Genomic DNA, 26,995 nt, shown 5'->3' on the forward strand with positions numbered 1-26,995 from the left:
CTAGCAAAAGACCAAAGCCTTTGCTATACTGCCAAAGTTTAAGGCATTAAAAAACTTGAAAGATTTAGCAAAATGAGTGACTAGAAGCTCAGCAGAACCAGTAGTGTAAAGTAAAAGAGGTCTGGGACTGCTTCTACGTGTGCTGTAGCTGGGCACTGAAGGAAAACCGTGGCCACCTTTCCGTTGCTTTCATGGTGTCCTCTTGGGTCCCGCGCCGAAACTCACACCCCAGCAGAAACAGCGAGGCTTGGCATGAGCCGTTCCAGCACCCACAACAAACAGAGGGTTACTCACACGAATTCAAACAGCTTCTAAATCGTAAGCGAGTTTGAGTCATCCCTTCTTTTCCTGGAAAGGTGAGGAACAGATAACTTCCAGGAGAGGCTTTTTTTCCTGAAATAAGTTTTTGAAAAGGGGAAGAGTCAATCAGGTCTTGAAATGTGATTTCAAACTTTTTCCTTCTTCTTAGGGCATATTTTCATTTAGAAGTTTTATCAGTTACTTATATTTTAGAGTATGATTTATTTCTAAAATACAGGAATCTTTAGAAAATGAAGAGTGCATTTTCAGAATGAAATGCTTCACATTAACACTCTTCTGTAGATAAAAGTAAAATAGAATAGAATAAAATAGAACACTAATAAATAAAAAAAGAATAAAATAATTTAAGAAACCCTATTTGACCTGAAACAACCTTCAGAGTAATTTTTGAAGAGCGTTTCTTTATTGAGACCATTCCTTTTTTATCTTTAACACAGTGAAGAAAAAAATAACTGCCAGTCATGTAAGCTCATCTCACTCCAGCCTTCCAACATTTCCCCAATGAATCCGATTCAAAACATTCACTCAACCAATTCACAACAAAATTAAGCCTCCCAAAGAGGCGCAGATGTAAAAACTTGAATTCACCCTATCGTATTGTTTTCTCCGAGTGAAGTTGCAGGGAGCAGCGGAGCCAAACGAAGCGGCTGCTGCTGCCAAAAAGGGTTTTGTTCCTGCTCGTGCCTCCTTCCCTCCCTCCCTCCCTCACCCCACTCCACCCTCGGCTCCACAAGCCGCGCATCAGCCTCGCTGCCTACTCAGCCTCTGCCCAAAAGTTTCAGCTCGCCAACTGAGCAAGAATTACCCCGCTTTTATTCACAGGTTAGAGAGTCGTTATTGGGCCACAGGAGAGCCCTGTTAGCACCCAAAAAATCCAATGTGGGACTGCGGGGTCAGGAGTTGCGGGGAGAAGTGTCTCCTTGCTGCAGTGTTGGCAAGCTGTAGATCAGCCCAAAGTGTACCCGTGCAGTTTCACTTTCACTCAGAAATGAAAAAAATCTAGCCAAATGCGCTTTCAATTTTGTCTGTCACTTTATGATGTTTACCACATCCTAAGCACCATACTAGTTGAAGTATTTTTCAATAAAATACTAAGTCTTTCAAATGAAATCCTGACTCATCCACATCAACAAAGGTTAGTAATGTAGATTTATCTGGACAAAAATAATAATAAAAGAAAACCTTGGAAATGTGTTTAGAAAAACTGTATTTATGATGTCAGATTAATATGAAATTATGCAAACTTTAAATTCCAGCTGCCATGGCTTAATATGTATGCAAAGTCTGATTAATATTATTGTAGTTTCAAATTATAAACCCAGGAAATAAAGATATAAAATATTTTATGAATAAAATATATAATTCTATGCATACATAAAAATATGAACATATAAAAGTATTTAACTCATCCAAAACATTTCTATTTACCTTGTGTATTTTAAGGGCCCCTGTGCAATACTGATGCTCCATTAAAAAACAGGTTAAGTTTCTGTGAATTAACTGTCTTAAGGAACTGAAAACATTGACGTGACTAAAAGTTCCTTATATTAAAATTTACAAAAAATACCATATTTCTATGAATACGAAATCAACTAAAACTAAAACTACACAGCTTTTATATCCCCAAAAGCAGTGTAAGATACCTTGTAATCATTGATACAACCCTAACGCCAGCTGGAGTACTTTACGGGATGGCACAGTTTATGATAGAAAGATGGTACCAGCTCACCCAAGAACTCAATGAAGTTGCATCCTGCTGTCCTTCCTCCACAGCACCAGGACAGACTGACAGAGCCTGGTAGTGAACTGATCAAAGCTGAAACAAAGGCTTACTCGGACACCTAAAGAAAGAAACTATATCCTAATTAGGTACTTGAGCATGTCTACAGATCTAAGAGATGCAGCAGTTACTTCATGGACATATTATTCTATAATTAAGCTGAGAAATAAAGAAAAAAAAACCAAGATAAATGTATTTGCCCTACACTTATGTGTATTATAATGTTTATAATGAACAAAATAAAGGAATTCATATTAAAAACTGAGATGTCAAAACAAATTCTCCAGACTTTGACCTTGCACGTTTTCAACAACATATGCCTTTATACTTTCTATGTGTAATGCCTATTCTTCTGGTATTTGGATACTACCCCACTTAAATATTTCTCCTTTTGTTTCAAGCAGAGTGCACTACAAACCAGAAGTTTTGACCGAAAGTCAGAACCCAGACCACAATCAACTGCAAAGGTTACAGCCAATCTACGAGGTTTGAAGGTGGTGAGGATAAAGAGCTTAACCCACTGTCCAAATACAAAGTTTTAACTTGGACTGATGTCAGGTTATAACTTTGAAATAGTCATCACTTTTTCAGTAGAAGAAAAACCCAAGCTAAACCGCCATCAGTAAGATCTTTGGCAGGCAAAGACCTCTGTTTCCTAACCCTTCCACAAGTGCCGCTCACATCCAGGGAGCCACCACAGTAATTTCACCAACAAAAATGGAAGATCAAAGAAATCATGAAAACAAACCATAGCAGCAAGGTCCCTCCCTGCACTGTGTCAGGGCGAAGCATTCCATAAACATCCTGTGCAGACGTTTGCCAATCTGCTGCTTGAAAACCTACAAGAAGAGAGCTTTCACATCATCACTAGGTGCCTGATAGAATATTTTCCATCTTAACGTTCAAAAAAACATATTTTTTCTTACAAACAAAGCTAATTTCTCCCTTCCCACAGGAAATATCTAGAACAACTGATAAACGTTTTTTGTTGTAGCAATCTTTTAGGTATTAGAAGGGAGAGTTCCTTCCTCAGATTTCTTTTATTCTAGACTGGGAATGCTCAGTTCCCTTTATTTTTTTTTTCTTATTTGGAATATTATCTATTGTGTCCATTTGGGGGAATTTGCCCACCTATTTCTTAAAATGTGTTGCCCAAAATCACTGGCACTTGATAGAATAATTACTTTCACATCTTATATTAAAAAAATCCTGTTAATGCTTAAGTGAGTTTTACTTTTGCCGTAGTATCAGGTTGCTCATCTCTGTGCAACCAGATGCTTTTTTTTCCTCACTGCACCTTGCAAGATGGGGGGAACGGCCTGCTTTCATGCACTTCATTTTCCCTCAAGTTCAGTATTTCACATTCATTCCTACTGAATTTTAGCTTGCTGCTTTTGGGTCACCTGTGCAATCTACCTAATTATTCTGACTTCTAAACACATCTACGAGTTTGTGAGCACTGCCTGTCCATGTTGCACCACCTGCAGACCTCAAACTTTCTCTGGATTCCATCAAACACATTAATGGATATTCTGAATGAGGACCATGACAAAAACCTCAGAAACTGCACAGAAATATCTTTTTAGATTTTTTTTTTTCCTCTCCAATTTTCTGTTAACAGTGTCTTCGCCATATTTCCTCAGCATACATTTGATAGTTCACTTAAAGTCATACAGCCAAATATATGATGGTAGAATTACCGTGTTACAGCTCTGCCTCAGTTCTGTGCTTGTATCACTGAACAATACATTTCCCTTCAGCGTGAGTGTAAATCCACGTCTCCAAAAGTAAAAACTACACCAGCCTAAATTATCCATGACCTCATTTTTAAAACATAAATGCATCTGCCTTCGCCCTCCCAAACAATGCCAGCTTTCATTGCTTATTACCCCAGGTCTCCCACAAACACCTTTGGCACTGTTACCTCACTCCTTAGCCAAGGGAAAAACACCTAAAAATATTTCCATCGAGCTATTACTATAGCCTCCCAACCTATCCCTGTGATTCACCGCTCCTGATGCTAATATAACAGCTCGCTGGCTCAAGAGGGGCGGTGAGCTGAGCTGCACACATGGCTAGCCTACCCAAAACACACTCAGTACCTCAGTCTACCCAGGCTTAGGTGTGTTCCTGTTCCTGTTGCACCATTAGCTCATCTAAGCTGTAAGAGCTTGTGGTCGTTGCTAGAGAGGAAACAAAACACACCAAGGTGGGCTTCACCTAATGTGAAGAGCTGCTGGCGTGGTAGCAGATGGGGAGAGGCTGCAATGCTGACCAGGTCCATCGCATCCAAATCCAGCCCAAACGTATCTTAACTTGTGTTCCAAGTACAATGATTAGTACAACTATCCATGCAGTATTAAAGGGATATAGTGCTTCAATAACAAAATAAGTATATGTGTATTACAAAATACCTGAGTCTATCATTTCTCCATTCTACAGGTAATCTGTTATTACAAAAACTACAGGATTCATCAGCAGGTATATAATATAAAAGTATTTATTAACTTTCATGAAACAGAATATGGCTTAAAAAAAATCTTCTTGGGTCCCTGTTGAACTTTTTCTCTTTGTCCTAAGAAAGAGAATCAGTCTTTCACAGGAATTTCGGGGGGGGGGAGGGGGGGGGGGAAGGAAAAAAAAAAAGGAAAAAAAATTTAACCCAAATACAACCATCTTACAGAAAGCTAAATGTGAAGTGAACTCTAGGCAACAGAAGTCAACCAGTGCATGGAAATAAAACCCCTGCCTCTACATACAAATAAAGAAAACATAAAAAGTGGCAGAGACAGTTTATCTCTATTATCAAAACTTCTAAAAACTTAAGGTTTTAAATAAAACATTTGCTGGGTGCAAATAGTACATGGCATAAAACACAGCTAAAGAAATTTAAATGTATCCATCATTTAAAGTCTCAGACCTAGCTTAATCTACTAACGTATTTCTCCTGTGGATTCATGAGCTGATCATACAGAATGCTTCCAAAAAAACCATCCCTCAGCAGTAGGAAATAATATCTTTTTCAATCTTCTAATTTTTAAGCTTTTCAAAAATATTTTTTTAATTTTAGCAAATCCATCTTTCAAAAGCATATTCCAATATCAAGCTTAAAGAAAAAATTCTGCCTCTGTCAAAATAATTCGCAAACTTTATTGGATTTTTAAAAGCCTGATTACAGGACAAAACATGCATTAAGCATTTTGCTAAAATTCCAAAAACATAATTGCAGAATGTCACTATATTCAGAGGGTCATGTCCATAATAAATACCTGCAGCTTAAAAGCAGCTTGGAATTTTTTTAAGAGTTTTAGTATCTGAAAAAGGCAAATGTTCTATATACTGCTCTTAAAATTCTGACATTACATTGCAATGGTTAAAGCAAGAAACAGCTCAATTGAAGACTACAGAAAATCCCTGTCTTCTCAGGAGGTCTACACTTGGTTATACAATACTAGTCTGGAAACAGCACTTCACCAAAGGTCTGGCAATTGGCTTCTACTTAAAACACACTCTGCCTCATAACATTCTTCAAAGGATTAAAACATAATTGATTCTGGCAGTACACATGGTCAGCATGATGTGCAGGGGGTTGCCAGTGGACACGGGGCCCTTACATAAAGGGCTGTGTTCTTTGTTTAAAATGGAAAAAAGAGTGGGAGGTGTGGAAAGCAGTGAAATACAAAATGACTCAGAATCATAAAACATATTTTTTGAATCAGATTATTTCAACAACCGCATATGCAAATAGAAGGCTTCAAACGAGGATGGTGGCAGAGCTTCTGAATTGCTAAGGCAATTCACATATTCTTATTTCCATAAAAAAAGATAGAAGCTATAGTTATATACATCCTTCTAAGTATTCAGAGAATATTGCAAGCTGAACTCCAGAGAAGCCATCGATATCAGTCTGAAAGTGATGGGGAACGGATTGATCGTGCACTAGCTGGACTGTTAGAGAAAGCAAAGGGATCCTTTTCCTTTTCTTTATTATCATGTTTATGTTTATGCTTATGCTTATGCTTGTGTTTCTTCTTCTTTTTCTTGTGCTCATGGTGGTGATGGTGATGGTGATCACTATGTTTTGAGGAGTTTGATTCTTTACTAAACACAGAGAGTGGAGCTGCTGAAACAGGGTGCATGTTCATCTCTCCCGAAGATTGTTCTTTACCTAAAAGAACAGATATATGGGATTAGTAAATGTTTAACTTGCATTGTTTTCAAACATAAGAAATTCTGAAATATTAAGATAAACCCTACATTATCGTTTAAACATGCAAACACGGAATCTGTTACGATACTTGTACCATTAACTTTTTGTTTTTTTCAGAAAAGGCTCTGAACATGCCATTAAAGTCCCTGTACTAGCGACAATTTTTACAGAGGTACCTCTTCCTCAAAAGTATAAATGTAACCCAGGCAATTATGAATTGTAAAGAGCTAAAAAACTGCAAGTTATACTAGCTCCCAGAAATTCATTTTAAAAGAGTAGGAGGGCCACTATACCATGAATAATGAAAATAACTGCTTATGAAAACTGTGATATAAAGTGCAGGACTGGCATAGATTACAGTGCAGTTTTGGGATGTAAACTCCTTTTAGTCAGGAGCTAAAGCTCCCTGCATGAACATAGAAACCTTCCGATACTGAACAGAAGAATTAAATTGCTTTTTCAAAAAATTGCATCTTACAACCAATTTAGCCTATCTGAAAGATTATACAAAGTTTTGTTCTTAAACAAAAAGCAAATTCCAATAAAGACAATTACATCATCTTGTTTAGTATATATTTCACAAATACACTAGAACTACTTATATATTGAGTAAGCCTGGTATCTCAATCTGAAGAAGGAAAATCTGATCCATGACTTCTCAATTCCTGAACAACATTCTCTTTGGCTCATTTAATACTTCGTTACTTCACACAAACTGCAATAGCTTCAGTAGTAGGAATTAAAGGGCAATTATCTAAGAACAACATTGTTACCGAGGGGAAACACTTGGAAGGTAGGAAGGCTCAAATTCCTTTAGACAGAAATTGAATCAAATCACTCACACTGCAAGAACATGCTTTAACTACTAGATAAATGTAAGAAAGCACCATCAGATTTTTGAAGGCAACTGCTCCTTTAAGTTTTACTTAAAATGGATTTTCTTCAGTGCTGCTTTAAATGTTTGGGGCTTCCCCCCCCCGTCCCCCTCCAGTTTTTGGTGAAAATATCCCTGTTAAATAACACAGAATTATGTTATATACTTTGTCATTATCTTTTTCTGTATATTTGAAAATGGATTTTTTTCCCAGTACATCTTTTTGGTTGGTTGGTTGGTTTTGTATCTTTAAAGGCAAGAGTGATTCGTCTATGGCAATGATTCCTGGAAGTCTGAAGAGCTAGCTCCCTGTAGTATGACAAACAAGCACTAAGCAAGATTTCCATGCAACCTTTCTAGCCTTATCCAAAAGATTAAGAACTGATTCAATCAAACACATATATAGGAAAGTTTCTAGACAGTACAGCTGTTCTGGGTTTTGTTTGTTTTTAAATATGTCTGGAAGAAAACAAAATCTACATCTGTATGCAGTGTTTAGAAGTCAGAAAAGAAATACAAAACATTTTTACAGCAAGGATAATCAATGACTTGCTATGGGACATGGTGGAATCTCTATTGCTTAAAGTCTTAAACAGCAAAAGTGATGTCTTTCTAGAAACACGTTTGGGCTCAACCACAAAATGTGAGTATAGTGCAATATAAAATTCTGCTGATGTTACGAAGAAGGCTAGATGAGAGTACAATAGTTTCCTATAGACTTAAAATCTCTAATATACAAGTATTTTAAAAAACTTTAATTTTTATTTCACCAGAATTATGCAGTAATAAGCTCATGTTATCAATGCAAAGATTTATTGTTAGAACTCACAATGACTTTACTTTTTATTATGGCAGATAAAAGATATGCACACAAATTCAAACTTCCAGTTGCTGACTTCAATGCACAGTTACTACAACTTTTTTACATTGTTACCTGGATCCATTCTCGACAATGTAGACAGCATGCAAGTATTCTGTATTTGATGTAAAATGGCACAAGACTGCTTCACAATTTAACTATTTCTAATTATATTTCTCTTAAGGAACCTGTACCTAAACCTAGCCCTGTAACCTAAGCTCATTCCCCTAAAGCATACAGCTTTTAGAGAAGAAAGAATTTTTTTTTAGCAGCTACAAGGATGCAAAACCAGCCACTGAACAGAACACAGAATAGTGGAAAAAGGAGCATATCTGACTTGGGCCATTAGAAAAGGAATGGCTGGAGGCTGTACCTCAGAAAACCAAAGCACACAGTGTTTGAAATCATTAAAATAGGCTATAGTAGTTAAAGGTTAATTGCAGCAGTGACACAAACACAGCTTCTAGTAACACAGAAATAAAGGTCATGACAAAAAGCCTGAAGACGACTGATCAGTGTTTGTCCATAAAAGATGTACAGAAGATTATCTAAGGTACAGGACACATTCTCACATGTTCTCAAGCTACAGGCACATGATGCATTAAAATATAGAAAGCAAGCTAAAGTCAACTTGAGTTGACTAAAGAAAACAAAAAACCCACACACATGACACAAACCCTTAAGACTTCACAGCTCCGTTAGTTCCAAATTGTGGAGTTATTTTTATATGGAAACCTAACCTATAAGTCTAGACACTACATTTGTAACAACATCAAACCAAAGCTAAGCCTCTGAGCTTTAAAAATTTTAACCCACTATAACTGGTATAAGGACATGGGCTTAAGTCTGCAGGGATGATGTAGCAGTAGAGCCATGTGCCAGTGAAGACCAAGGATGCCATCAAACAGACCCTCTTGACACTGTTGTACTACCTGCCACTTGTGCAAGTTTCCTGCTGTGTACTGAACTACCAGCTCTGCTAAGGCAACAGTCTGCACTATCACTTCTTTACTTATTTCAGGTGGGTTATTAAAAAAAACCCTATTATTTAAAGCAGTTAAACACCATTGCCTGGAGCAAGTTAGGGAGCAAATACATCAGTAGCTCAAGCCAACAGGACTGAAGTGGTGGTGATGAGCACCTAGAAACTGAAAAAGACAGAAGATCTTCAAGAAGGGGAGAAATGGGATCCAAGTGCAACTCAAGGGCTACTGACACTTAAGAGGACACTCAACATTGGTAATATAGCACAAATGTCAGTAAGAAATGAAAGAACGTCATTACAAAAATCTACTTTTACTGAGCCAGTACTAAGAGTACACATACACTTTCTTCATAGAGGTCAATGATAGCTATAATCTGTTGGGTTTTTAAATGCAGAAGTAACAAATATCCAGAAAATTTCCTCCTACTGTTAAAGAGTACTTTGAAATCAGGAGTCAAATATATTGATCCTGGACAATGGCTCAGAAAGGACATACACAGACTACCAAACTAAGTTGTCTGTAAAATGGACAGACCTACAAAAGCTCTGTAAAAAATTTTACAGGTTTGTATCTGTAAAATTAACTGTTAAACTTGCAGAACACTTTTTAATTTCTTTTTAATTAATATCTACTTAAAGGCCATGCCAGGAACCTACCAAACTAGGCAAGCAAGGCTAAATAGGAATTGCTTTACAGGCCATTAATACCATCCTCACAACAACAGGGCTAGCTGGGCTGCTACAAGGAGGCACAAAGCACTCCCTCTTTCTGCAGGGAACCCACTTCCTCTTGGCAGAGGGAGCAGGACTGGAACCCGGGTTTCTCAAATCACAGACACACACAATAAGTAGAGGGTGAGCCCAGGAGCTTGCTTCTGAAGTGGTTAGTAGCATTCCTTGGAACAAAATGCACATACATGTGTCTATCCACTTGGATTGCCTTCTGTTTGGGATGTGGAGATTCCAATGTAATTATTGGCTTTACAGTGTTCCAGCTAGATGGGTAGGTGTTTAAAATTAGACAGGATTACTATCCCATGGGAGAAAGACCATAAACTTTGTGCACACCTTGTCACAGGGACCGATACAAATGCTATAGATATTGCGAGAGAGAATAAAATATGAAAACACAGATCTTGTAGTTTAGTTTTCGAATGAAAGGAGTTGAGATCTTGATAAGCTTTAAAGTAACATTTTCTGTCACAACAAAAATCGTTGTCAGATAATTATAACATCCTGTTCATCAATTATGTAGGGTAAGTTTTTTTCTTTTTAAAAATCATTGGTGCATGAACACTAACAATGCTGTTGGGTAGAGTGTTTTTTACTCTTATTTTGTTATTGAACCTTTACAATATGGGAACATGTAACTTGAGACTTTAACATGCCAAAAAGCTTTCATAAGATCTTCCATATGGTCTCTCCTATATTTCTGATTTTGTGTGAAGAGGGTGGGACACCACAGACTTACAGTCTCTGTTTCTTTGCATGTACAATGTATTTAAAACAGCTGGCTTATGTAGGACTCTTCCAGATTGACACTTGTTAAAAATGACCCCATTTGCACCCTGATTTATTCAAACGTCAGAGAGGGAGAAACCAACTTCATAAATCACAGCAAATGGTAAGGCCTATGGGTCCACTGTTTCGGCTGAGGACTGGCTGGTGCTCCAGAACCTGACACCTACCACTGGCAAGAAGGGGACATCAACACAAGCATGCAAGCACTTAATATGTCTCTCCCAGAACCCAAAGAAAGCTTGCTAATGAGAAAAATAATGTCCTCTTTTTGCCTAGCAATTGAACTGTAGCTCTGGCTAGCATTTTCTCTAAAGAGAAAACACTAAAAAAGCTGAAAAGATCTTAACTGTTTTGACAATTACCCTGGTTTTCCTTATTTCTACTTTTCTTTTTTAGTATTACCCTGGAAACGTCCAAGATACATTATTTTTTAATTTAATGCTCTGTTTATGCATCTGTTGAACCATCAACAAAGCACATACAGAAAGTTACTAGGCATAAATAATTACAAGCTTCCAGAATGCAGGAGTGTCTTGTCATTTGTCTTAAGAAGCAGAATTTTCAAATTATATATCTCTGAAAAAAAGTTATCAATTTTCTGCCTAACAGCGTTCTTTTAAGGACCATATGACAAAATTTAAAGTTTGAGAGTGAGATGTAAAGGTCTAGTTAAAAAAAAAGCACCCAAACGTTTTCTGAGGATGTTGTTAAACAAATCAGTTAATTTGGCTCCAACATAAGAATTTTAACTAGTTCCAATATACAGATTCACTTGACTTTGTATTTTTAGTGGGATTTATATCCAGATAGATAATTCCTTATACCTATACCAAAGGACAGCCTCTGCTAAAGTACTGCATAGACAAGCTGATGATTTAATTAAAATATACTTTTAACTGGTATCTGTTTTATTGATTTCCTCATTTGACTTTCATTTAACAACTATATTGCTTTGTCCTTACATTAAAATAATAGCTTAACTGTGGTGCTATTTTTACTACAGTTATGTTAATATTCTAGAAAATTCTAGAGTGTTCCCTACTCTAGAGAAAAAGAACATTTAAATCAGTAAGTCAATTCAGAATACTTTGTGCCTCTAACAGTTTCAGGTAGTTCACCTGAAAATTTAGTTGCTAGCCTTATCCATCTTCTAGGCTTGTGAGTGATCAGTTGTTTTCTCAGTCACAGCTACAATATCATGTTGTTTTTATTAAATCATGGAGTTGACACACTGCAGCCACACAGTGATGCAATACTCATTTATGTTGTCACTTTATCTGCAGGGCTTATGTTTTTGTTAAAGCTGCTTTCATGCACTTTAGGATAAAGCACTTGAAAACACCCTTCCTTGTGAAGCGTACAATTGACCACATACTATTTCAGTGAGGCAAAATTATCTACAGAACCTCAAAGCCTGTAAGTTACCAATTTGGAAACAGTTATATTCTAGGTTATAAAGTCAACATATGTGTAACGGATACTATCAAACAGATACTATATTAATATTATATGTTATTAAAGGGTAGTCTAACAGAACAGTTTTAACAGCTTTCCCCTCCTCAAGAAGTAAAGCAAAAATCCATCATTGGCAGTAGTACCCTCATATCCAAGAAGTGTTCATTTATATATTTGTCTGTGTGCTGATGTTTCTGTAATCCTTTTTCACAGGGAGCCACTAACTAATGCCTGAACTTTGAGGTACCGGTGCTCTTATAGCTAACTCGGGTAACTGCTGAGCTGCAGAGGACTGGGCTTTTTATATAGTTCAGACTGAATTCGTATTAACTACTGTATTCACACTTGAAATGCAGTGATTTGCACCATAAGCTCAAATCTACTGTTGTAAATGTATCATTTAAACATACATAATGTTTATAGTAGTCATACATAATGACTACGGTAGTTTCCCTCTACACTTTACTGCAGTGTGTGCTGTATCCAGTTTCAAATAGCTCCAGAAACAATTCAATCCAGCTAAATCATTATTTCCTGAAACTGCAGACAGTAACTGTGATAAACAAGACCGCAATCCAATCAACATGTGTGAGTGTTGCCTAGATCTTCGAAGTTTCATGTACATCTACATGGTAAACAGAGTGACCTACAAAGTCAGCAGTGGAAATTTCCAGTTTGATTATCCTGGAAAAGAGCAAAAGGATTAATAGAATTAATAGAATAGCCAAAGGATTTTTCTGATCCAAGTTCGAATGCTCAGGATCCGTCGTCAAAGCCTACTGCTCCTGAATGTGATCAGAAAAAGGACTGCTGCTGCACAAACAGAACTTCACTGTATTTACTTTTTTTTTCTTTTGTACAAATAAAGAAGAGAGAGAATTGGATACTGCTTTGCATCAACTATCAAACTACCCAAAATAGTTGGGAAAATTCTAATTAAATGTTGATCAGTAATGACCTGTTGAATCACAATGACATGTAACTTCACTGGCAGATCACTCTGGCTACAGCCAGGCATTTAGAATCATAGAACCATTTAGGTTGGAAAAGACCCTTAAGATCATGAAGTCCAAAGGTAAACCTAACACTGCCAAGTCCAGCACTAAACCATGTCCCTAAGCACCACATCTACATGACTTTTAAATACCTCCAGGGATTTTTGGAAGCAGAAAAGAACAGGCCAATCGATAACCACGGACACATATAGCAGAACTTTTTAAAGGTTAATTTTAAAGTATTGTACTTTCAGATGAGTGAAATATTAAAGTAAATAAAGAAGCATATCTTAATCTGATTTCACTGAAGTCAACAACACATGACAAGTCACCTTACAGTCTGAAATGAGAGTTTAAATCTACTGCTTACACAAAATCTCATCTTGAAATTCTTTTGATCTTAAGATAAGATTAGGGAGTGTTACTACTATCCTTGATTTAGTAGCAAACAAAAAACCTGTTCTCGCATTAGAAACGGGACCTTGCACAGCTTTAGAGGCTCAAAGGTGGCTACCATGTTTCTAGTCCTGAGAGCAGATGAAAAATCAACACAACAGCGTTCTTCAGACAGTTCACAACTGATGTTTTGTTTGTTTTAATAGCTTCTTGGAAAATGCTCAGAATCGCTTATAACTACCAGAGTCCACAGTTCTATTATCGTAGACAGGATGCTTTAGTATGAACTACAAAAGGTGCTGTAATTACTGTACTGAACCCTGTAATCCTGCAAGAGTTGTAGTACAAGACTTCCTTTATTGCCTTTGCAGCGTGCCTCAACCCTAACCTTTCACATCCATGAGCAGAAGCATACAGAAAAAAAAAAAGCTTTTAAAGCAAAATAATATTTTCCTGGCTTTAGGGGGGTTATATCAACTTGAACAAACCCAAATTATCGTTCAGGTTGGTGTGGGGAATGTAAAAAACCCCCAAACCAAAAAAGAATACACAGATACGGCAGGAATTAGACCCAACATGAACTTCCTCCTGGCAGCTGCTGTTCACAGGCTGTGTTTGGCTGATGACCTCACACTTCATGTGACATGTGGGGACATAACCCACAGCTGTGAGAGGAAAAGTGAGTATGGACTAAGAGCTTGCTGCCTTCCAAGTAAGAGTCACAGAACTGAGGCAGATACAAGATCTCACAGATTTACTAACAACATACTGAGACCATTTCAGAACCTGTTGTCAATCTATTTCACAATAATCACTCACTGGAGTGCATCCATCCTCCATCATTGCTGCAAAAACTCAAAAGGCCCTCAGCAAATATTATCTGCGATTCTTTTGTAGAACAGAACACTCCTATGTGTGAACAATTTTATTTACATATGCTTTTATTCTTCCCCCATCTGTTTCTTCTCAGAAGTATACCATTTCCTAAAGATTGAACTGCCTTTATTTACTCAGTCTGAAATTCATACATCTCTGCTTCTAAAAAAATGCTATGAATAAGAAACAGGTGAAATTTTAGAAGCAAAGAATATCTGAAGTGGAACTATTTCTAACCGCACAAACCAAAGAAAACAAAATTAATCTGAAGTGTTTCAAAATAACACTTTTCAAAGGCTTATTATTTAAAATGAATTCTGTGGCAAAACCCAGCATTTGTCTCATTTATTACCTAGGAAAGAAAACGTATTCCGGTGTGCTGAATGCCTAAACAGCAGAGGTGAGAAGGTCATTCAGCACACAAGTGAAACTCGAAGTAGCTTTTGTCTGCTGTAGGTCTACAAATGCAGCAGTCAACTGGCCATTACTCCACTCCTGATCAGACCTTACCCTTTCTGAACTCTAGTGCAAACTTAATATGCAACAGTCCTGGAGCACAGAGCTGGCGTACAGAGGGTCCCATAAGTCCTATTTGTGAAGTATTTGGCAGAGTTTTGTTTATGACTTTATATTCCGTAGAGTGTGTAAATCTAGTAAAAAAAATCTGTTGCAAAATATCATGTAAGAGTTATAAATACTAATCCTCAGCGGATCAGCTTTGCACTTGTGTGCCCTGGATGTGTCATTCTTTGCTGTAACAGAAAATGTGATGGTTGACCATAACGTTGAGGACAAAATTTAGAGCAGCTCTAAGAGGTTTAAAGTAAAGGTTGTGTGGCATTAGGCTCCTAAGTTCATGAGAGCAACCTACATGCAGCCTTCCCCTTTACTCTGCTGAAATGCCTCTGCTTTAGGCAAGAAGTTGTGAGTTTTGCTACTCTACATATCTAACAGCAAATCCATCCTGGTGGAGCTGGCTGTACAGGCACATGTCATTAACCAAAGGCCATCTGGAATCCAGAAACTAGACCTCCCTGTGTTTTACGTCCCCATATGAACTTAATTTGTTAGCTGAGCAATGACAGCAGTTACCTTTTATAAAAAAAACCAAAGCCCCTTAGTAGCTAGAGCATCTGCCAAAGAAGTAAAAATGTTAATTCGTAGACCCTAAAAGAGTATGAGCATCCACACCCCTGGCCAGCACCAAGGCACCAGCCTCAGCAGGATACTCAGAGCAGGAACATCCACCAGCCCTTCTCTTAAATGGGGCCATTACATTGCCAGGTCACAGGGAATGCAGACGAGGTCACCTGTCAGCGTAGCTCAAGACCTAGGGCACTCAAGATGGAACCAACATTCCAGATCCTGCTGCTAAGGTCTACTTGTATTTTACTTTAGGCAACCACTGGATAAAAAGAGAAAAACAAGCAGGAGGGTAATTATTCTGAATCCTACTTCTAAGGCCAAATACTTCACTTTTACACATTGCAGTACTGCAACCTTAAAACCTTGGTTTGGATGTGTACCGAAGATCTCTCAAAATGCTTGCTACACAGTCACGCTACCTCAGCTTAGCTCCACTGGTACATTCTGGAACTAAACTTAAGAAATGTGGTTAAAATATTTTGAGACAATGAGACTAACGACTGAATTTCTTTGCTAGTGACAGATAAGCAAAGAAGGTGGAAGTTCATCAACGAAGTTCAGCCTGCCTTAAGGTTTCTAAGAAACAATATTCTTTGAGAAGTAATTTTGTGAAAGATTTTATGAAAAAGATACTAAGAGAAGTAGTAAAAGAAGTGCTTGAAATAAAACCATTTTATTCACAGATGCAATCTTTTCAACTTTGAAAAGCCCTTCTAAGCATCTCTGAGGCTTGTATGTTTTTTATCTGATACTAATTTATGAATCATTAAGATTAGAGATTTTTTTTTACCTGAATAGTCTTACTATTTTTTTTTAAAGTGAATCTTCAAAATTATTATTTTTTAAATGACAACTACGGCAAAATAAGTTTTACCTAATTGCTTACGGGGTTCTACTTCAGCTTTACATTATTTTATTCATTCCTTAGCTTTTCACTTTTATAAGCATGATACATACTTGTCTTACTTAGATATGTATGAAAATACACATGTACACAGTTATCTATAAATATACTGGAAGCTAAAGAAATGTTCTTATGCACCCTTTACACACTTCTGGAATTCAGTTAACATTTAACACTTACCAACACTGTATACATAGGAATAAGCAGTGGCAAAAAAACCCCAACTAACCCCACAACTGATACAGTTGAAAAATTTATACTATCATTTTGCCAATAAATTTACTTGTACCTGGTGTGGATGGTCTCTCCAACATATTCAAATGATGGTAAATAAAGGCTTGACTGTCATGAACTGTGTCCATATCAATTTCCTCCTCTTCTTGAGAGTTTGAGAACTAAGATATCAGGAAAAAAATAAGCAGATGCTAATAACTCATAAGAATATCACTAAATAGAACTTAGAATATTTTATTTTTGAGGTAAACTGGGGGTGAGAGGGAAAGGAAGTGATATCTACCACTGCAAAGGAATAAAAATTCAACAAAATTAAAAAGGGTCAGTGCCTTTTCTTCTTTCTAATTTACCGTGAAGCTGTGTGAACAAAAGCATTAATTGTCAACTTTAGTTCTTGCCAGCCAATAAAGAATCTGATGGGAAATGATTTTGCCAAAGTAACCGTAACAACTACTGTACACATATACACAACATATCTTCTGTTTGAACCTAGCTTTAAGGGAAGTCAGCAGAAGACACTGCTGTTATTCTGAATATCCTACGTATTGTGCAAGTTGAATTTCCATTTCTTACTCTGATTTTGAGTTTGACTTTACTGTCTTCATTCTTCTCTAGTATTTGCCCTGGCTCCAATGGAGACCCGAGTGGCATATCAGCCTTCCTCTTCACCCCCTGCTGATGACCAGAAATGCTGGATGCTGTTTCCTTAATAAGATGATCATCCTCCTGAAGCAGCATTAAAAGACCAAAATTAGAAGATAGCAAGAGCCATGTTTCAGCCTAAAAGAGACCTGATAGCTGAAAACACTTCTGAGTAAAGTGGGTGATTTGAACAAAGTTTTCCCTGTAGTTCTGGCAAAAAGTATTTCCTAAAACCCTGTATGGATTTGTGCCAACCTCTCCTACAAACATAGTTTCTCTTTACTTCTACCCCTGCTGCCTCTGCATATCTATCATTGGCATCTTTTCTGTCCCTGCTCACAATCATGGTACTGTTGGTGTGCAACAACATTTGCTGCCCCTGAATAGCCTTTCTATAAATCTGTGCCTTGCAGACTCTCCTCAGTCCAAATCTCAGTTGAAAAACTGTGATAGCCTCTGATCTACAGAGGGAATTTAGCTAAATCTTCTTTTAGTTAGCTTTAAAAGCTAATGCTTGCTTTGTTGAATAGAAATCATAATGAGCACTTGTAACTTGTTGGTTTTTTTTTTTTTTAAATTTCACAACAGTATTTATTAAAAAGAGTTAAACTGGTTTGTAAATTACTGCTTAGATTATCAACAAAAACAGGGTCAAAGGTATATAAAAAATAGCAAGAGAGTCTACTAAGTTACACATATAGTCATTAAAACAGGAGACAGGTGTTCCAACAAGTCCAATACACAAAATATAGAAGGAAAAATAGAGTATCCACAGAAGCAAACATAATTAAAAGCCCACTAAAAACTAGATTAAAGCTGTATCATAGACCCTCAAGAGCATATGCTGCTCCACTCAACTGCTCTTCCTCTATCCTACAAAGGGCACTGTAGACCCACAAACTCTTGCCCTGAACAATTCAAACTCAATTTTATGAAGTGGGTTACTTTTACCATCCTCAGCAAGTTCTATGTCACAAGTCTATCAGTACTGATTTTAACACGTTTATGCTCTCGGAATATACAGTCTTCTTTAAAGAATCTAGTCAATCTGATGTATTCTATCACCTGTTAATTCTTTTTTTCCCTCAAATACATATTTCCCTGTTTTCATTCCTATTATTTAACTCAACACACTACTGTTGTGAAACACTTTTGGATAAACTTTGCCTGATGTGAGAGGCAGGGGGTTTTTTATGTTACTGGTCTGATTTTTTTTTTTAACAAGGAAAATCAGTTCCCTGAATTTTGGGGGAGTTACAGTGAAAATGGTAACCTTCAAGTAAGGGGTAGGACAATGGAGATGAGGCATAGGAGAAGATACAAAGGATGAAGTGTGAATTGAGGCTTATACTAATGCTCTATTTTCACACTAGCGTAAGCCAGTACTGCTGCTGAAAGAAGCAGCCTCTTCCTCTTCCTCACCCATTTCTGTCCTGAGCTGCCACAAGCATTTGTGTAACTACATGATGAACTGGACCAGGAAACTGACCCAGCAGGGAATATCAGTTCATAAAAAAAGGTATTTTTCAACCAGATTCTCCTCTGATCCAGCTCACTGGATGTGAGCATAAGGGAGAGGACAGTATAGGAAAAGGAAGAGTTAAGAGGAATTTTTTTGATTAAGATAGTCTGGCTGCAAAAAAAGTTTGGATGTTCACTGAACTGCCAACAAAATGTCTCCTGCTACTTAATTCTGATGTTTATGCACAGCAAATTAGGACTTATTACATGATCTGTAAATATGTAGGATAGCTCTAATGGTATTTGACTCCATCATCATTTTCTCCCCCTACTGGAAACAGCCTGCAAGGTACTGTGATAATTTGCACTCTCAGTATAATTCTGAATAAAAACATTTTAGAAATTAACTATGGGACTGATAAAGTAACAGTAAACCATCCTATTCAAAAGTGTGCAAAGTGTTTCAAACATGCTAACCACATGTTCACATTCTCTTTCAGGATTTACTTCTAAGCAGTTTCAACCAAATGTAGTTTTTGAAACTAAGAAGAATTTAATAAAATTATTCATTATTTCCATGTCTGTTGAGTTTTTCCCCTTGTAATTAAATTTGTCCAACAAAAAGACTTGCAGCAGTGGCAGTTACTCTTAAGTATGACTTGAATAGCTTGTAATATCTATTTTCTAACTACACAATTAGGACTGAAGCCTCCGAAGCCAGAAAGATATCAAACAATGTATGTGATTTTTCAGAAGTTGTTACAAATCCTTCAGAGCACAGTGCTAAGTAGTCAGATTCAAGTGTTCAATGAAGATGTGTTAAAGTTTCAACTTTCACATCTCAAAGTTGTTTAAAAAGAGGTATACCTATGCATTTTAAGATGTAATAAATTTACTGATAAAAGGTTTTGTTTTGGAAAATTGCGTAACTTGCCCATAAGCAATATTCTTTGTCTAATTAAAAAAAGTTTTCATCACAGCATCAAACATTTCTGTGAATCACTTCATGTCTCACAAGCAATATAGGAAAAGTAAAGTTTTAAAAAGAACAGAAATGATGAGATGAGAAAAAACAAGTAAAAAGCTTGCATATGCTATGCAAAACAGTTTTAAAAAGTCAAAAAAGTTATGGTATATGCCAGCTTTTCAAGTGGAAGGAATAAAGAGTAACAAGGTATAAAGGTAGCTTAGGCAAAGCATAAGAAGCTTGAACACAATACAAAATTAAATCAGCAACCAATGCAAGCACTCAGAGCCAGCTGAATGGGATGTATGCAGATGGTTTGTCTTACGGTGTTCTGAAATCCTACTGACTGTCCGTGATTGTTAGTACTATTCACAGGTTCCTGATTATTTGCAACTGATTCAGGGATAATCGTTGGATTAAGTACAGCCTTCTTTTCTTTCAGATTAAGAACAAGTCCAAGCTCTGGTAATGGTAAACAAGAAGGTCTGCTGAGGCCAAAAAGTGTGAAATAGAGGTCCACAGCACCACATCGTAATCTCCAGTCATGTGAAGTTCCTAAAATCCAAAAGAGATTCTTGTTAATACAGAGATACAATCTTCTCCTCCCCCACAAATAAAACACTTTAAGTGATCTGGATCCACAAGAGCATGACATTTTCTGTGCTTCAGATACACTTCCCTCATTATTCCTGCCTCTTATTGACTCAAACTCACCTGCCACATCTTGTTTAAAAGGAAGGCTTTAAGTTGTTTGGGTTGTAAACTGGACACGTTTAGTAAAACAAGACTGAGAAAGTAAGTGCTATAATAACATAATGAAAAATAAAACGAAAATAAATCACACTCGTATGCTTTTAATTTTGAAGTTTCACTTTAAGTTTTACTATCAGACAATTAAATAGAACATTTTGTTACCAAACTGGCTTCCCGTATCAATGGATTTGGTCACACTTGCCTATGTATTCCATGAAATGTAGTAGGAGCCTTAAGCATGACTGAGATTCGTACCCTTTGGAAACCACACTGATAGAGAACATGGCAATGCATAAACATGCTTTTTGATGTCACTACTATGTCATGTACTTCACTGGATACTCAATGTTTTAATTTGTACTCATACTGGTGATATGTGTTCTTACTGCACAAAGCAATACTTCATTGATTTCATTTTTCACTGCAAACTGTGTACTGCTTTTATATCTTCATACACAAACGGCCAAAGCACGTTTGGCACCAATCACAACAGAAAGACATCTAACATCTGGTGCAAGGCTGCAAATACAGTGATTCTGGTGTTAACTCATCCCAGCTCTTGACTGATTGCAAGTTTATTGAACATATTGTTCCACAGCAGGAATAGAACTGTATCTGGTAAACAAGACACAGATGTGCCAACTGCCATATTAATGTGGCTGTGCAAGACTTAGCACAAAATAAAATTACAAGATCTATCCCTGTAAATAGTAAGTTTCATGGGGCTTAATAGTGTTTTGAGTAAGCTTAGCTGTACATACACTTACCAAGTTACAAGTCAAAGCAACATGAATATTAATCTGGACATTTCTAACATTAAAATACTCTCCAGAGAATGACACATTCACAAGTATTAATTTTAAAACTATTCTAATATTTTAACAACAAGTAATTTAAAACTAGTACATCTTAAAATGATATGATGAATTCCCATTCAGTATGTCTCTCCTTTTCCAGCTGAACAACTAAGCTTAAATACAATTGGTTGCTGAATTTCTCTGCAATCTTTGGAACTTGTGAGCATTACCAATTTAATGCAGATTAACAAGGAAAAAAAAAAGATTACATATATCAATCAGAGTCTGTTTTCTATTGCATGTGCTTATTTTAAATGAAAGCAACTCATGATTCTAGAATCATGCAGCTTTAAACCTGGCTACTAACTTGTCTCGCATTAACAAACATTTTTTCAAGGCACCCTGGAATGCTACAGTTATCCCTTACAGAAAATAAATTGAAACATTATGTCATCTTGATGCATAGAAATTTAAGTACTTAAAGCCCCATGAATCATAGTAAGAATGTATACCCTATTTGTTACTTGCAAAAGGAGGCAATGGTTTTAAGTAACACTGCACACACTCTTCTCTCAAGAAAAAGGAAAAACAAACTCTCTGATGGTAACATCAAAATCGTTTATTTTCTGTGCCTGACACCTGGCAAATCCTATGAAACTGAACTACTAGTAGTCTCCCCACTTCAGCCCCTGGAGTGTAGCTGTAAACTTTTAAACTCTAAAAATAATGATACACAGAGAACAGACAGCCTTCAATGACCTAAAAAGAGCTATATAAACATTTATATGTAATCTATGTAGTAACGTGCCAGATGTTAAAGGGTAGTTTGTCAGGACTGGATAAAACTGCTTCAGTAATGAAAAACAGGTCAATGGTAACGATGCAAGCCCTTCTCTCATTAGGGTCTTTCCTAATCACACAAGGCAAATTGAGTCTTAGGTTTATAATGCACTTCTAAAAATCTCATTTAAATTATCTATACAAATGTTATCCTCTCATATTCTCTCAGAGTTTAGTAAAAGAGGACAAAGAAAGACTATCTAATCTAAAGCAAACTATAAAGAAAAAGGTAACACAGACACCATCATTTGAGGAAACATTTGCTTTGAACATAGGGGTCAAAGAATCATTCTATGCCAAAGTGTATCAAAAGCACACTAGAATAGTAGACAAAGGAATGAAAAACAAGATTTGGTATGCTGGGTCACTGAGAAAGTTCTGGAAGTTCGTACATGATACTGAACTTCTGAGACTGAATTTTCAATTTCTAGCTATAGAAACTAAGAGAGATCTTGGCATATTCTGAAGCAAGTCTTAACAGTTATTTCAAAAAAACTTACAATAAAAAACCAACAAAACAACCAAACAACAAACAAAAACCCAACCTGAGTTCATCAGTTTCCAAAGCTGATCTACCAAAGCTTCATTACATAAAGGGGACTCCATGTTCTTGGTAAAAGGTGGATTCTTAGTCAGCATATCCAGAATCTTATGCCTGGAAGAAATAGAAAAAAACATCTTCATTAAATCCAAATGAATACACTAAGAATACAAAGTCTGTTCACTTTGCAGTATTCTTACAAACTTATTCAAATACAGGATTCCTTCCAAAATTTTAACCAATCTTTTATGCTTTTAGCTCTTCCTTCTGTCCCCAATATGCATAGACACAGATTTACCATCAGCAATATAACTTAAAAAGTAAGGTGCAAAGCAGCAGGATGTTATTAGACATCATTTTTAACAGGTACAAAATTGTAGGCTATATTATGCTCTTCTGTTTAGTAACAATCTTTTTTGCACACTGACTTGATCATTACAAAGAAGGAGCAACACTGGCAAATAAACTCCTTACATACTGACACCAAAGAATTTTTAAACAACTTTAAATGTTTATGACTGATTCAAAATGGCAGGACCAAAACCAGTGACTTGCACATTTTTCTGAAAAGGAACAGCCATCTCTTAAGTTACATTGGTGTATAAAGATTCTGCACTTACCATGTTTGCTTACAATATTTACACACTGAACTGAAAGTAGATACATTTTTCCCCACTTTCTTTCTGTAAACTTGGCCTTGAAAACATTTTATGAATGAGAATAATTATTTGGTCCATTACTTATTATTTTAACTATTTTCCCTGTATAGCCAGCTTTCCCCTTGCTGTCTTACATATTTGGAACAAGAAAAGTCTTACAGATTTTTTTTTTTTTTTCTTTTAGAAGGGGCTTACATATTGCACTCAGAAATTTAAACTCCTCTTTAAAAAGGCACAAATCAAATTAAATCTCCTTCCCAGACTGAAGCTAAACCTCCTCTAGTGAGTCTAACTGTATCTACTTTAACAAGAATGACAGAAATAAAATAGAGAACAATCTTGCAGCTATGATCTTTGCAAGAAATCACCTATAGAGAGAGAGTAAAAGTAACACTATTTATCTTTGAAATTCAGTTTTTTAATGGTGGCCATAAGAAGAAAGTGTCGGGGAAGAACAATGATCATGAACCTTGGTATTCAATGGTGTATAATGAATGTGCTACAATATCCAGTCACTCATTGGTGAAATCAAAGTTGAAACAAGCAGTACTAGAAATTACACCATATTTTCACGTTATCCTTTCACCCCATCTACAGTCTAACAATTGCTTTACACTCCTTGCTGGCAAAACACTGTGTGCACTATGTCTCAACCTTTGTCTTTTCTAAATATCACAAAGTCTTTTTGCCATATGCAACATCAGACAATATTTTATTTATAATCAGGGAATGACCTCTAAATTCAGACTTCCACCATACAGGTAGAACATAAAAGACAAAAATAATATAATGGAGATTAAGAACAGAGTATGTTAATTTTTGAGATGTGAACCGTTGAAAGATCAAAATACATTTCTATTTATATAAAATAACAAGAAGAAAAAGCAGTTTTGTGAAGAAGTATTAGGCATTTGGTCTATTCTAGTGATTCCAGGCCAAGAATTTACTTAGTAGTTTCAGCATTAGTAAAAATACTGGTTCTTTATTAATTCACTAACCTTATGTAGGGTACAGGATCATTCTGAACCATAGTAAGCAGCCACTGTAGTTCTTCATAGCTCCTATCAACTGCAAAGAAAAATAAAATAAAATGCCTATAAATATATATAAACTGGAAGGATTTTGATGAAGACAACCACAAGTTCCTGAATTAGCACACAAAGAGCTTGAATCACTGCAATTAAAGAGGAATTTCATTAATTGTACTGCAAATTCAAAGTAAGAGGTGGTTTACTTTACACTGAAATAGAAACGTGCACGAAATTCCTTCATGCTTCAACTATTCAATAACCACCAACTTGACTACTAGCAGATAACTGTCACTCATGAGCACTGATTGGGAAGATCACAGAGTAAATGATCAACTTGATATTGTGTGCTTCCTAAAACAGATGCATTCAAGTATCTTTTCAACAATCAGAAGTACAGTATTTTCTATAGGGAATAGAGAATATACAATTCTCATACACAGGAATCTGTGGAAGATTATTATCTATATATAGCATAGAAAGAGGAAGACTACAGGACTTATACAAAACTGCAAGCATACTCCTCTCAGTAGCCTTCCTTAGTTTTTTAAATCAGTATACTTCACAATTAAAATGGATTTTGAAACTTATCGGCACATGCTTCTAGAAAATTGCTGCCTGACACTGTTGGAAACAAGATCAGCTTGTTAGTTTAAAATTTAAATCACATTACAAAATTCCTTTGATTGTCAGAGTAACAGTGCAAAATAGGAAACAACACAGGATATCATCATCACTGGTTACACAAAAAATGAAGGAATTTTTATGTAATCTTTTTCTCAGGTGTATAATTTTAAGATTTTACAGCAGTATTCTCATCTCATTTCCTCAAAACAATGAAGAGCTTGCTTCGGCTTTGCTTTACTTCAGAATTTGGGGTGTATTAATCATTCCTGTACAGACAGTTCCAAAAACATTTCTGTTGCTTTCCATTTTGTGGTCCTAGCAATGTACTTCTTTCTTCCCCGAGCCTACTGTATTTTCAGTACTAAATACCTTAGATCAATTTTCCTTCTTGATTTCAGTCAGTTTTCAGTCAATTTTTAAATACGACTTTTCTAGTCCAACCAGTTCTAATACCTACTATTCCCTTCTTATTTCACTAGGGTAAGTTGGTTTTAAAGGAAGAGGCAATTATTCAGATTATATTATGAGAATCAGCACTTCAGTTCTAATAGAAGTTCTTTAAATACTTTGGACAACTAGAACATAAGATCTCTTCCTAGGTTGGGCAGAGGCAGCCAAGTAGTTAAAAACTACATTATAATATTGCTTAGAAGATGGCTGAATAGTCTTTTGCAGGCCACTTGCAAGTCGGCTCTGCTCTTCTTACAGTCCAGCAAAACAGAACAGGTTACACTGGTGAGGCACCGAACTGGGTTGATGAGCCTTGTTTAGAGGCAGAATGTATTAGCTCATGTTCTGTACCATTTAGACCACGGCTACACAGTTATGGATGCCAGAGCAAATTTGTATCCATACACACCAGAACTGCAATCTCAGATTTTGCCTTAAAAATCGAGGAAATCTTTGAAAAGCTATGCCTAGGACATACTTTTAAGGGATTAGTAACTGCCTGCGCTCAACTCCATGCACAACTGCTTTTCCTGGCAGCTACCTTGCTTGGGATAGAAGGCAGCTAGAACACTGCATACAAAAGTTGTTTTGCATTGAAGAAAAATAATATTGTATAACCATGCAGCAGAGACTCACAACATGGTGAACACATTAAGTCACAATCATAAGCAAGCTGCAATTATTTCAACAGCTATAAAAGGGATTTAAAATTGTTTTTTGATTAGAAAATGAGATATCTAGGAGATTAATCCTTTAGGCTGACAGTACTGGATAACAGAACCATGAAACACCATACTTTTGTGGTTAAAAAAAAAAGTCTTTTTTGCTTCTTAAACTTACTTTTGCTTGAAATAAAGTAAGTCTTCCCTGCTATTTGCCTTATAGTGTAAACTAGGCCTGCTAGACTTCCAAAGCTTTGCTACTAATGCATTTAACCTGCTCTTCAAATTTATATAGCAACTACAAAACATTTTGGGGAGCAATGACAAATTAAATCTGATCTTGGGCAGAACAAATCTTATTAGCCAGAAGAATCATAAAATCATACAACAGCCCAGTTTGGAAGGGACCTCAAAAGATCATCTGGTCCAACTTTTCATGGGAAAGGGAGCCTAGATGAGATTATCTAGCACCCTCTCCAACTGCATCTTGAAAACCTCCAGCGATGGGGACTCCACCACATCCCTGGGGAAGTTGTGCCACTGACTGGTTGTTCCCACTGTAAAAATGTCTTTTTTATGTTGAGATGAAACCTCTCCCCATGCAACTATTACCTGTTGCCCCTTGTCCTTTCCACATGGCTCCTTCCAAAGAGAGAGCCTCCGTCCTCTTTGTAGCTGCCCTTTAAGTACTGGAGTACTGTGATGAGGTCCCCCCGAGCCTTCTCTTCTCTACTTCAGGTTCTCCAACCCTCTGATTGTCTTTGTGGCACTCATTTGGACCCTCTCCAGTCTGCCCACATCTTTCTTGAATTGTGGGGGCCAGAACTGGACACGGTACTCCAGGTGCAGCTTGACAAGCACTGAGTAGAGTGGGATGATCCCATCTCTATCTCTGCCCCTGTGGATGCAGCCCAGGATCCGATGTGCCTTTGTTGCTGCAGGGGGGCACTGCTGACTCATGGTCACCTTGTTGTCCACCAGGACACCCAGGTCCCTTTCAGCAATGCTGATC

At 36.7% G+C, this 26,995-nt stretch overlaps 1 protein-coding gene across 1 annotated transcript in view; it reads right to left on the reverse strand.

Moving 5' to 3' along the window:
• Positions 1 to 4,585: 4,585 nt before the first annotated feature.
• Positions 4,586 to 26,995, reverse strand: part of TAF2 (TATA-box binding protein associated factor 2) — a 65,964-nt gene continuing 43,554 nt past the window's right edge. Inside the window, 6 exon segments of the mRNA XM_075023862.1 lie at positions 4,586 to 6,269; positions 16,612 to 16,717; positions 17,130 to 17,282; positions 19,952 to 20,181; positions 22,562 to 22,671; positions 24,215 to 24,284. Coding sequence (XP_074879963.1) covers positions 6,004 to 6,269; positions 16,612 to 16,717; positions 17,130 to 17,282; positions 19,952 to 20,181; positions 22,562 to 22,671; positions 24,215 to 24,284 — 935 coding nt within the window. The 3' untranslated portion in view covers positions 4,586 to 6,003.

The sequence above is a fragment of the Buteo buteo genome, chromosome 3, assembly GCF_964188355.1.
Source record: "Buteo buteo chromosome 3, bButBut1.hap1.1, whole genome shotgun sequence".
Taxonomy (NCBI): Eukaryota; Metazoa; Chordata; class Aves; order Accipitriformes; family Accipitridae; genus Buteo; species Buteo buteo.